Consider the following 14,068-nt stretch of genomic DNA (forward strand, 5'->3'; position numbering starts at 1 on the left):
ACGAGCAACGCTATCTGAGCTTCATCGCGCGCATGATGCATAATACAGTCGAGCGTGATTATCTAATGCTCCCAACATCATCCATCACTGCACAAACTTTGAGAAAAAAATGTTGTTCGCAGAAAATGTGACCAACATTACGTTTTATTAGCTACTTGAACACGTTTTAGTTGTTTCAAGTTGCATGCAGTATTATTATTATTGCAGCACATCCTTCAGCTCCTTGTTCTGAAGTGTTGTAAACGACATAAAAAGGATTGTTATTCTCGATCGGCCTAATCAATTTTTTGCAGTTTAATTAGGAAATGCGGCTGGCAAATAAAATGATATTTGAACAGCTGGGTGAAATGTAATTTCCCATCAGCATGATGTGTTTGGAGCCATCAGCCATTTGTAAACATTAACAACAATAAATTGAGTTAGAGCAGAGCCTAGGAGGATGTGTATTCAGATCGCAGCCCCGCTCTAAGTGATCATTTCACAGCCATTCTCATCGCATTAATATTAATAATAGCAAATCAAACGGCAATTATCATATAGCTGTATCTGGATTAGGTGTGACAACAAACGCTTCTGTCACCGACACCTGATCACGTGCACTCGGTCTCTTCTGTTGTAGCAGCGACTACCTTCCATTGTTCTGGAGTCTGTTTTTATTAATAACCAACAGATCACTGAGGATCAACACACACACACACACACACACACACACACACACACACACACACACACACACACACACACACACACACACACACACACACACACACACACACACACGCTGCAGGGTGTCCTTGTTTTGACACATCCTCCAAATGCTTTGAAACTCATTAAAATGTGATGAATTAGTCGTACACAACAACAGAGACCTCCTCTGTGTTATTGACGTGTCATCAATCACTCATGCACACAGGACTAAAACGAATTAATGTAATTAGACGCTATTGATCCAGAAATGTGCGGCTGCTGGAACATTACATTTACTTTCAAACTTAAAATCCCATTCCTCTCCCACACACTCCCCTGCGTCAAGTGCAGACACACTTCAAACTGCATGCCTGCATACATTCAGAAGTTTTATTTGTACATTTTAAGGTTACATTTTTATCAGCACTGTGGTGATACGTGTGTCAGTTTCCTCCTGGTGCGCCGCCCTAACACCATGTGTGTCTGAATGCCTCTCCTCTGGACAAGGAAGTCAGCAGGAGGAGCATGGAGATGTGACTGCACGCAGAGATCATTACAATCAGGAAGCTTATGGACGTGATGAGATCTCAGCCAGGACATGCAGTCTGCGCAGGGAAGCCTCTCTGGGACAGCAGTGATAATCAATATGATTAACATAGGATCAGATGAGCATGTAAAAGAGGTAGATCAAAGTGATACAAATGTGGCTCTGCACAGCGGTCAGGCATATTTCAGTGTCTTTTTGTATAACTTTTCAAATATGAAACAGCCACAGGAGAAAAAACATAACGCAGGTGCTGTTAAAGGAGAGATGAAAACAAAACCTGGAGACAAAATGAATACATAATGAACACAAATTATATATGATTATATTCGATTATTATTAAAATACAATTATTAAGACACATAATTTGCACATTTAATCTTCAAGCTGGCAGAAAACAAATATGCATCAGCAGCCATACTCCAGACCCAGGTTTATGTTGCTCCTGATGTGCAATGCCTACATGTACCAGGATGCATTGCAAGCCTAACAAGTCTAGGAGTTACAGCAGGCTAATATAAACTACAGGTGAGCCGGTAACATTTACAAACTATGATAACTTGTAAGGTAATGAAGCGTTAACGGTATTGCACATGAGCATTGGTGTCATCCTCCAGACCCCCGTTATAAGCTGCCCCCGGCTCCCCCCCCCCCCAGGTTCCTGCGCTCTCTGGCCCGCTCCCTGCCTTTATACATGACGTTAGCGTGGATCTACTCGGTGGCCATGATCGTGAAGGGCATCGTGGCGGAGAAGGAGGCGCGTCTGAAGGAGACGGTGAGGATCATGGGTCTGCGGGGGGCCATCTACTGGCTCAGCTGGGCGGTGTCCAGCCTGCTGCCGCTGGCCCTCAGCGCCGTGCTCCTCGCTCTCATCCTGAAGGTGACATGATTTACTATTGATTAGAGGAGGACCCAGCTCTACTTCTGCAGAGACTTCAGTCTGACATTACGTTAATGAGGAAAACACGTTTAAATCACAAGGTTTTAATCATAATTGCATCAAAAAGCACCATTTTCCAAACTGGGACTCTCCAGATTTAAACTCAGTAAAAATAGAGTAGGGTCCTCCTTCAAACTGGCACAGTAACAGAGTTTCATGTTGGGTTGTTTCACAACAAATTATATTTGAACCCTTTTAAAGCTCTTTTATTCTGCCTCCTCCTCCTCAAATAATCATCTTGAATCACACTTTCTGAATCTGTTTCCTCCAATCTCCTCGACTACAACTCCAAAGTGTTTGCTTCAGTGTCACGTGTCTGCTTCCTGTGTCAGTACGGTAAGGTTCTGCAGTACAGCGACCCCTCTGTGATCTTCGTCTTCCTGCTGGTGTTCTGCCTGGCCACCGTCACGCAGTGCTTCTTCATCAGCGTCTTCTTCTCCAAGGCTAACCTCGCAGCGGCGTGCGGCGGCCTCATCTACTTCGTCCTCTACCTGCCGCACATCCTCTGCTACGCCTGGAGGGACGTCATGGGCTTCCAGGTCAAGGTGGTGGTGGTGAGTCTGTTTTAATATCTCCTCCTGCTGTTGTCCTACTCACCGTACTCTGAGGTATGTTATCAGCCACTATAATCACACTTTGGCAATCAAAGCTCCTTTTCCATTGCCTGCACTGTATATCCAAACACACTTAAGTTTGATTATTAAAGATAAGATGACCATGCACACATGTTTGGCATTGTCCACATGTGCAGCCTTTTTGGAAAGGAGTAGGCCATTTCAATCTTAGATATTCCACCTAAAAACGTTTTGTGCATAAATAATAATAAAATAAATGCATGCACTTTTACAAAGTAACTTTTGCTCTACCTATTAACAAAATAAACTATATCTGCTCTATGGAGAAATTAACTTGTACTCCAAGAAGATAAATGGGATATATTTTGGAAATGTAACTGTTATACACTGAACAAAAATATAAATGCAACACTTTTGTTTTTGCTCCCATTTTTCATGAGATGAACTCAAAGATCTAAAACATTTTCTATATACACAAAATAACCATTTATCTCAAATATTGTTCACAAATCTGAAAACATCTGTGATAGTGAGCACTTCTCCTTGGCCGAGATAATCCATCCCACCTCACAGGTGTGGCATATCAAGATGCTGATTAGACAGCATGATTATTGCACAGGTTAGGCTGGCCACAATAAAAGGCCACTCTGAAACGTGCAGTTTTGCTTTATTGGGGGGGTCTGGGGGGGTCCGAAAACCAGTCAGTATCTGGTGTGACCACCATTTGCCTCACGCAGTGCAACACATCTCCTTCGCATAGAGTTGATCAGGTTGTTGATTGTGGCCTGTGGAATGTTGGTCCACTCCTCTTCAATGGCTGTGCCAAGTTGCTGGATATTGGCAGGAACTGGAACACGCTGTCGTATACGCCGATCCAGAGCATCCCAAACATGCTCAATGGGTGACATGTCCGGTGAGTATGCTGGCCATGCAAGAACTGGGATGTTTTCAGCCTCCAGGAATTGTGTACAGATCCTTGCAACATGGGGCCGTGCATTATCATGCTGCAACATGAGGTGATGGTCGTGGATGAATGGCACAACAATGGGCCTCAGGATCTCGTCACGGTATCTCTGTGCATTCACAATGCCATCAATAAATTGCACCTGTGTTCGTCGTCCATAACATACGCCTGCCCATACCATAACCCCACCACCACTCGATTCACAACATTGACATCAGAAAACCGCTCACCGACACGACGCCACACACGCCGTCTGCCATCTGCCCTGAACAGTGAAAACCGGGATCCATCCGTGAAGAGAACACCTCTCCAACGTGCCAGACGCCATCGAATGTGAGCATTTGCCCACTCAAGTCGGTTACGACGACGAACCGGAGTCAGGTGGAGACCCCGATGAGGACGACGAGCATGCAGATGAGCTTCCCTGAGACGGTTTCTGACAGTTTGTGCAGAAATTCTTTGGTTATGCAAACCGATTGTTGCAGCAGCTGTCCGAGTGGCTGGTCTCAGACGATCTTGGAGGTGAACATGCTGGATGTGGAGGTCCTGGGCTGGTGTGGTTACACGTGGTCTGCGGTTGTGAGGCCGGTTGGATGTACTGCCAAACTCTCTGAAACGCCTTTGGAGACGGCTTATGGTAGAGAAATGAACATTCAATTCACGGGCAACAGCTCTGGTGGACATTCCTGCTGTCAGCATGCCAATTGCACGCTCCCTCAAAACTTGCGACATCTGTGGCATTGTGCTGTGTGATAAAACTGAACATTTTAGAGTGGCCTTTTATTGTGGCCAGCCTAAGGCACACCTGTGCAATAATCGTGCTGTCTAATCAGCATCTTGATATGCCACACCTGTGAGGTGGGATGGATTATCTCGGCAAAGGAGAAGTGCTCACTATCACAACATTTTTCAGATTTGTGAACAATATTTGAGAGAAATGGTTATTTTGTGTATATAGAAAATGTTTTAGATCTTTGAGTTCATCTCATGAAAGATGGGAGCAAAAACAAAAGTGTTGCATTTATATTTGTGTTCAGTGTACATGGTTAAGATCTTTTTTTATTATTGAATTTAATTAATTAATTTAAATTATTCTTTTATCCAGTATCAAATAAAACATGAAAGAAAAAAAATATACAAATGAAAATAAATAAATGAATACATTTCCACACAAATAAATAAATGTACAAATAATTAAATAAACACGTACAATGATTCATACATAAATTAATGTCTTATATATTTTTTTTGCATGTTATCATTTTCACTGATTGTGCTCTGTTGTCCCAATACAAAAGAAAACAGATTAGATAAACCTTTATTTAAGTGGCAGGGAAATACAAAATGTAAATGCAAAAGTATGAATTGTTTTCAAATGTAAAGATATTTGTAATTATGAAAATACAACTACTACTTTGGACGTGTGCAAAGTCCAAAGTAGCTACATCAGGTGCAGGTTGATAACGTTTCTCATGTTGAAAGGAAGTTCATCTACTCGATTATTTCTTTATAGATTTGCCCTCATCCTCTCTGCATAACTCTGATAATGAGTTGTGTCTGCAAGATGGATTGAGAGTTTCTGTGAACTGTAAACATTCAATCATTTAGGAATACATATTCATCCTGTCACTCTGCATTGCTTCCCAATTGTCTTGACATATTTTGCCACAAACCTGCAGAACTTTATTAAAACTGGACGTACATAAAGAAGGGAGTAGACGGGCACAGTGAGGAACATTCTCCGCCCTCTTCTGTCTTATCAAGATAAATGCTGCACCATTGCTCAACCTTCAGAGTAGCCTTTCTGCGACCTTTATGGAGCTGCTGCTATCATTTGTCCTCACGCTGTCCTTTCTGCACACAAAGACACAGCATCCTGAATCTTCATCGCTGTGTATCGTCCCAAAACTTCATCAGGTTATCTTCTCTTTTTTGTCCTTTCAACAATACGATATCAACTCGAGGAGAAGCAAACACTGTTGTGTGCATGTCGTCTAGCGCTGTCTGAATGGTTGTATTATATTATTTATATATGTATTAATAAAATGTCCATTACCATTCAGCTGTATCCACAGAATGCATACAAATTATTATTTTTTAAATGTAAGAAGAAATTGAATTAAATAATTAAATGCATGCCTGAATAAATAGATTAAAATAATGAAAACTATTAAATATTCATATTGGTTTTGTCTGAAAGGACTAAAAACGAAATGTTCGATTAGATTAAATATCTTAAAAATACATACATACAAAAATACAGGCTTCCTAATAGACACGCTTTCAAATGTATTGTACTTTGTTAAACCTGCTTCAAACCGACATCCATTAGAAATAACTTTGAGTAAGACCGTAAACATTATTTCACTCCATTTCCTTTTGCACTCTGCATGCAGGTGATGTATGCGTTTTAAATATAAAGCAGTACAAACCTTTTTAAATCTCCACACTCCCCCGGCACTTACATCTCCCTCTGCCTCTGCACAGTGAGATGGATCTCCCTCTGCTCCTCTAATTAGCATGAGCAATGTTCCTCTGACCAAACCACTATCCAGTTCATCCTCACACTTCATCACTGGTGTGTGTGTGTGTGTGTGTGTGTGTGTGTGTGTGTGTGTGTGTGTGTGTGTGTGTGTGTGTGTGTGTGTGTGTGTGTGTGTGTGTGTGTGTGTGTGTGTGTGTGTGTGTGTGTGTGTGTGTGTGTGTGTGTGTGTGTGTGTGTGTGTGTGTGTGTGTGTGTGTGTGTGTGCGCAGAGCTGGGATGAAACCCCATCGTGCCGAGGCATACAAATTGTCCCCCACATTGTCCTTGATAATGAACTCTATAATTTCTAAAGATCACCTGGATTTACGAGAAGAGCTTCTGAGAGCAGCTGCAGGCAGGAATCACATCCTACCACTCTGTACTGTACTTTTAAAATATATTTTTTACCTGCACTACTTAACGAGGTGGAAACAATAGAGCGCCTCGAGCTATTCTGTTTTTAGGAAATATTTTCAATTCATCTTTCTGTCCTGGAAAAATCCGGAGGAAAATGCTAATTCCTGCAAAATCATTTGATATTGCGATCAGGTCATGATTCCTGCTTTTTCAACATCTGGACGCTCACTTCAGCTTATGGGTTTTGTTAAGACATGTCTAATAATGCACTCTTATTTAGGAAACTCTCAATAGCCCAACATAAGTACATTAGTATTACCTACTAATCACAATGCACTGCTCATTATTCTCTCAAATAATTGCCAATATTCTGGTGTGTGTGATTATTTTCAGCTCTACTAATTTAATTTCTAATATAGAATAAACTGAGACAATTAACTATATTTATGTTTGCAAGAAACACAAAGGGAATTCAATACAACAAGGCTCTCAATGTCTATGTTGTCCGTAAAGCTTGGGATGAATAAAGTACATCTTATCTCATCTTAAAAAAGGACCTACATAAATGAACCAGTTTTCTTACTCATCGCAATGCTGATCTTTCTCTTAGTAGTTGCGAGTATCAAAATAATATTCTGCCAAGTAACTAATCGATTCCCGGTGTTGTTAAACTTTCCAGCCTTTCTGTTCTGACTTGTTCCTGCAGGAATAAAAACTCTTCCAGTTTATCAAATCAATCTTCGTCACACAGGAGCTGGTTGTGCTCCTGTCCGTCATGCAGCTGTCAGAGACGACTTTCTGCACAGCGCCGCTGATCGCTCTTCCTCTAACGATGCTCTGTGGCTGCAGCCAGATGAATCTGACATGTGTTCATGTGAGGCGCTTGTTTGGTCCGCCACCTCCTCCTCCTCTCAGAGCTATATACTGTAAGTGGCTGCTGTAGTTTTGTCAGCCATTCATTCCGAGGTCAAGGATGGTTGCCCTGCTGTCACCTCGTTCTCTGACTCTCTGCTGATTGCTTGTCAGAGGACAGGGGAAACAGGAAGCTGGAGGTCTGTGTCTCTGCAGCAGGTCGCCCCTCTTCCTCAGCCTGGTAGAGTAACACCGGGCAGGCAGTCTCTGTGATCGTTGCAGCTTCACACACGCTGGGAGCAAATGAGGCGTGATGCAACAGCTGGCGGTGCGGAGTGATAGGCCCGCTGCAGATGATGTCTCATGGGCAAAAGCATCATTTGCAATTTCCCTCTGTACTGTATGAAAGCACCGACAAATCTCAGTTTGCAGCTCAGTCTCCATCTTTGTTCTGAAATGAAGTCCCGAGAGATGTTCACAAAGACGGCGCAGCAGCTGAGCTTCCTTCTGTCTGCCGCTGCCGATCAGCTGAGCGTGCCCTCGATGCTCAGATTAAGTCATCACCTGAATCACTGAATGCAATGTCCTCTGAGTCGTTGCTTTGGAATGACGTTGCTCCTTTACTGCCGATAATTAGACGAGCAGATAGTCGAGAATAAAAAAAAATAATAATAATTATAATCTAAAAATACACAACACATGACCCCCTCGGTAGAAAGTACATCATAAATAAGACAAAAACAATAATAAAGATTTTGAATCTTAGGTACATTAAATACATTTAAAAGATGCTTGGTTAAAGTCCTGCACGCATGAACTCCTCCTCACACTCTTTCTGATTTACCATGCTCTTGTTACTCCTCCAGAGTCTGCTGTCCTGCGTGGCGTTCGGGTACGGCTGCGAGAACTTTGCGAAGTACGAGGAGCAAGGCATCGGGATCCAGTGGTCCAACATCCTCCAGAGCCCGGAGGAGGGCGAGAGGTACACCTTCATCGTCTCCATCGTCATGATGCTGTTCGACGCCGCCTTTTACTGGCTGCTCACCTGGTACATCGAGAACGTCTTCCCAGGTATGCACTGTTGTTAAAGCTGATTCATTTGACACCTAATGATTCTCTTAGAAACTCAGTGAATGTACAGAGTAGAGATATATGATTTTATAATATATGTGAGTTTTGCATTGGCTACATATGGATATACACATATACACAAATTGGTCATCCTGTCATTAAGAATATGTATGTATGCAATATTGATGCAGTCATGCAAACAGACGTAATGCTTTATAACGGAGAGACAGGATGTGCGGGGAGGAAACATGAACTGTAATTCATATTTCTGAAGTAAAATGTGAATATTACCTGATCCCAGGTCAGTATGGGATCCCGAAGCCGTGGTACTTCCCCGTCACGGCGTCGTACTGGTGCGGGACCGCCTCTGTGACGACCGCTCCCCCCCCCTCTCTGAAGGACCCCTCCGTAAACAGCGGTAGGTACTATGTGTGTGTGTGTCTGTGAGAATGAAGTGTTAGTTTATCGCGACGGCTCGCAAAGAAACAGCAACACCTGATGTGTCACTTCAGGTGAAAATGGAGCTTGGTGCTTTGTGAGGAACAGCGGTGTGCAACTCGTTAAAAAAAGATATTTCCAATTAACATTCAGAGGATCGAGTGAGGTGTCTTCAAATGTTACACTTTTAAAGGAATACAGAGTGTTCTAAATAAATAATTGTATTTAAGTTCATTTCAATGTGTCACTCTCAATATATCATTTTCTGTCAGTGAGGCACATGAAGATGATGAAGGCATGTTTTATAATGCGTGTTTTGTTTGCGTGTGTCTGCAGAGTATCTGGAGAAAGCACCGCCCGATATGAAAGCAGGCGTCTCAATCCGTAACCTGGTTAAAATCTACAAGACGGGGAAGAAGCTGGCGGTGGACGGCCTCAGCATGGACTTCTACGAGGATCAGATCACGTCTTTCCTCGGACACAACGGAGCTGGGAAAACCACCACCATGTGAGTCACCTGTTGCTCCTCTAGAATGGTGTGCTCTGCATGTTTAAAAAAAATTGGGCCAATAGGTTGGAAGAGTTTTAGGATGACAGGGATTTAAAAAAAGCGAGGACACAAACTGTAGGTAAGACTAAGGGCTGCAGAGAAGAAAAAGCTCCGAGCGACTTTAACCAAACATAACAGAGGAAGGACTGTAGCACTGAAAACATGCACATGCTACTATCTTATTATTTGTACAGTTACATAAGCAAGAAGCATGCAAAAAAACTAATGCAAAAAAACTAATGCAAAAAAAGAAGAAAATAGTTTATGTATGCTTTTAGCTATTCACTTTATTCCATGTGAAATCAATTTGGAGAGACTAAAAACATTATTTTGTATTCATAATTGTATTATTTTAACGAAATCAAATAATGCAAGTCTCGAGGACTGGCCAAAACAGTTCCAAATAGTTGTATATTAAGTTTCTTTCCAGCTCTATAATTACAAAGGAGTTATGCATCATCTCTAAGCTTAATAATAATCAGAGAGAGTGTGTGTGTGTGTGTGTGTGTGTGTGTGTGTGTGTGTGTGTGTGTGTGTGTGTGTGTGTGTGTGTGTGTGTGTGTGTGTGTGTGTGTGTGTGTGTGTGTGTGTGTGTGTGTGTGTGGTGTGTGTGTGTGTGTGTGTGTGTGTGTGTGTGTGTGTGTGTGTGTGTGTGTGTGTGTGTGTGTGTGTGTGTGTGTGTGTGTGTGTGTTTCCTCTGCAGGTCCATCCTGACCGGCCTGTTCCCTCCTACATCGGGAACAGCTCTGATCAACGGATACGACATCCTGTCTGACATGGACTCCATCAGGAAGTATCTGGGAATGTGTCCGCAGCACAACGTCTTGTTCAATGAGTGAGGGAAATCTGCAAGTTTAAACACTGCTAAATCCATGCTTTCATTTCAGTGTTTTTAAAAGGAGAGATCATTACTGTGCAATTTAAAAACATGCATAATGAGGGCTCATCATCATTATCCCTTTCTCCTAAAAATCATATTTCTCCTGATGGCATCATTCCCAACTCGTTCATTTCACCTTTAGCGTCCCTTCGGTTTCTTTCTCTGCACAAACTGATTAACAGCAAGTCCTACATCATAATTACGTCTGAATACCTGCAGATTACTTTCATTAATATTAATCCCTGACAGTCGACGCATCTCTACTAAACAGGGTTAAAATGCATGCACACAGAGAGATAGACATCACAACATATTTTGATCCCACTTTTCTCTATCAGTTCCAAACGTGCACTTGAGAAAAAGCAGCCTCATCATCTTGCAGGATGCATTAATGTGACAGTTCTGGACATTTCAAACACTTTAACATAAATAAGTGGCAGGCGATGGCCTCTTTTATTGCTATTGATGTTCATATCTCTTCCCAGGCTGACAGTGGAGGAGCATATCTACTTCTACGCCCGTCTGAAGGGACTCAGCCGCCAGGAGGTGCGGACGGAGATGGAGCAGATGATTGAGGATGTTGGTTTACTGCACAAGAGGAAGGATCTGGCTAAGAACCTGTCAGGTGTGTGTCTGGTGAAATTATGCAGTGATGTCAATTTCATGGATGTGTTCATCCCTTTCTGTGCTCGGTGTATTTATGTATTCCTCCTGGGAGGGAATATCATCTTCAGATTACCCTTTACTGCAGGTTGTGTAATTCATTGTCTGGGGGACATGAGCTTGACAAATTGTCCTCGGTCACGGGTTACTTGTGAGCAAAATCACCGAAAATGACTCTGAAGGCTGATGCATGCCGACATTTCCACTACATTAGCTCTGCAGCAGATGCATTTGGACTGGAGTAAGCCGAGGAAGGTGTGTCTACTCCTCTGACATCAATCTTCTTGCACCGTCGTGCAAAAGAGAAAAAAACACTAAATGTGTTCATCCTGACACATGTAGTGTATAATCAGTTCCCATATTGTGTCATAGAAACACAGGACATACTTTATTCTTTAAGACATAATACCTGATGGAGGTTGTTCTGTTGCAGGCGGGATGCAGAGGAAGCTGTCTGTGGCGATAGCGTTTGTCGGCGGCTCAAAAATCGTCATCCTGGATGAACCCACAGCGGGTGTGGACCCCTACGCCCGCAGGGGGATCTGGGACCTGCTGCTCAAATACAAACAAGGTGAGGAAGAACCAACGCTCTGCCGGGTTCATGTGCGTCCTTACACATACTTCAAACGTGTTATTCTTTACTTCTGATAGCTTTGAAATATGGCTTAAAATGTGTTATTCTTGAGGGGCTGACTTGTTTGAAAGAAAATCAGGAATTCAAATAAATGTACACTTTGTTAGAATTTGTGGAATAACCATAAGAATAATAGTATTCCTGCACATTTTATTCGAAGGCATTAAAAAAGGTCTTGAAGCTTACTTGTCTTGAGCTTTGTCTCAAGAGTCAAGACAAGTAAGCTTTAAGTGTCAGCTTTAAGTGTTAATTTGTATGTGTTTTGGTAACTTTACTTGAGGACATAACATAAATATACGCTAACTTACTAATGGTGTTGTTCACAGTTCACATGTGAATAATTTCAGTTTGTGTATTTTACTGCAGGAATTAACATGAATACACACTAACCTACTGATAGTGTTCATATTAAGTGATAATAATGAGAACAAGAAAAGAAAGGGAAAACTATTATAACAATAAAAAACAAACACAAAAAATAACTTTTCCAACCACAGCTGAGCGACAGGTAAACTTTAGCGCTTGTGTATATTAACATTCGATTAGGAGAGTTAAGGGTGATGACAGTATCCGATTGACTCTGCAGTGGGTGGACAGAAATTGTAATTTGTCCTGGAACAGAAGTGAATCTGAGACGCTTTAATTGACATTTCTATTCAACAGAGTCTGTAATTGTCCCCTCCATCAGTCAGCGTTACATACTGTGTGTCTCCTGCTGCAGGACACGGACATTACAGCAACATAAACCCAACACGTGTCCAAATGTTGAATGTGCATTGAGTGACATGCCGCCCTGTCTGTCATTAGCTCATCATTAGCTTCCACAAATAACTCAGCGTTAATGAGAACTCCCACATCCTGCTAGTCCTCTAATTGGCACATCAATACAGAGTGTGTTTTTATAGAACATTCTACTTGTTTTGGCTCTTCACAGCTAATTAAGCGTGCAGGCTTTTCAAACAAGTGTTCTGATTGAATTGGCTTTCCCTGAGAGGCCTGCTTCTCTTTCATTTGAGCTCGAAAGCACCACACAAATATGACATTTTTGTTAAAAAAGCAACCAAACAAGATTTAGATTACACAGCAAATGAAACTAGATTTCTCCCACTGAAAGTGAAAAAGTAATTAGCACCTCTGAAGTCAAGTTATTACGATTTAATTAGTGCTTGTGCAGTGAAATTACATAAAGCAGCTTGTCTAAAATGCAATAAACAGAATATTACAGCGGCACAGTACAGCACTGAGACCCATGTAGGAAGGTGATTCACTTTGAGAGGAACAGAGCTGCAAAGAAAATCATTTCAGAGCATGCAAGTTATTTTTATTTATGTGGATGCTGATTGCAGCTGGATGTATCTTCGTCCATTCAGAAGCAGTTACACCATATCTGAATCTCTTCCAGTGAACAAAATAAATTATTTCAGTGTATTCTTTATTATATTGAAATGGAAAATGTGTAATGGCTGCGTGGGATTGGTTCCCTCACACAGTCTGACGCGTGCAGGTTAATAATAATATTCGCAGTGTGAATTTGAGCCTGCATAGTGTCCCCCGCTTTAAATAAAAAACAAGATAATAGAAGGACGGATGCTTTCCACAGACGGCAGTTAATAAAGTGTTGCACAATAATTCATCTGCCTGCAGAAGTACATAACATCTGTCCAGTTTGTAAAAGCCATTCCTCTCAGGTTGGTTTAGAGGCGAGGAAGCTGAATAACGGAACATTTCCAGCCGCTCTTTGCTGTGCGAGTACTTCCAATTTACCTGAACTGCTTTTGATATATCACTTTCTGCTGTAATGCACCGCAAAACACGATAACTCAGAAAACCTGAGTGGGCTGTCTGCAGTCCAAACACATTTATTTTACGCCAAACTCTCAGAGGACACTGAGCCTTTAGATGTTCCTCTTGTAAGGCATAACAAATCCTGAGGAAAATTATGTGTGAGTTTGAGCGTCCATCATATCTCCTCACCCCCTCCCCTCATCAGCAGCGCGCTCTCCCCCTTATACTAAATAGTTCTGTGCAGCGCGGGGATTTTTTGGGGACTTTTATTCTTGAGGACTTGCTCGGCACAGCATAAGCGAACAATATTTAACTGAGGAGGGATTTAGCTGATCAGCTGGTGACAGGGCACAACAAGGGGGGAGGAGGAGGACTGTGAGGGTTTAACCAGCTCAGCAGCCTTCTGCAATAAACACCAAATGAAGTGAAGATATACAAGTGCATGTTCTGAGATTGGAATGTTTGATATGGGACAGAAATGTGCAAAAGATATACTGTAGAAGAGTGTGCAATGTTTACAGTGTGAAGATAAACTAGATGTGCTCACATGATGTGCATAGAAAGAGTGTCTAGAGTTAATCACTAATTGAAAATCTGTCTAAAA

General features: G+C 42.0%; 1 protein-coding gene across 1 annotated transcript in view; it reads left to right on the top strand.

The window, feature by feature from the left end:
- The window catches only part of LOC117463484 (phospholipid-transporting ATPase ABCA1-like), a 163,310-nt gene that overhangs the window by 54,312 nt on the left and 94,930 nt on the right, over nucleotides 1–14,068 (top strand). Inside the window, 8 exon segments of the mRNA XM_034105727.1 lie at nucleotides 1,889–2,111; nucleotides 2,504–2,725; nucleotides 8,310–8,514; nucleotides 8,816–8,932; nucleotides 9,289–9,460; nucleotides 10,206–10,337; nucleotides 10,868–11,007; nucleotides 11,479–11,616. Of these exon segments, the coding sequence (XP_033961618.1) occupies nucleotides 1,889–2,111; nucleotides 2,504–2,725; nucleotides 8,310–8,514; nucleotides 8,816–8,932; nucleotides 9,289–9,460; nucleotides 10,206–10,337; nucleotides 10,868–11,007; nucleotides 11,479–11,616 (1,349 nt within the window).

Source organism: Pseudochaenichthys georgianus, chromosome 18 (genome assembly GCF_902827115.2).
Source record: "Pseudochaenichthys georgianus chromosome 18, fPseGeo1.2, whole genome shotgun sequence".
Classification (NCBI taxonomy): Eukaryota; Metazoa; Chordata; class Actinopteri; order Perciformes; family Channichthyidae; genus Pseudochaenichthys; species Pseudochaenichthys georgianus.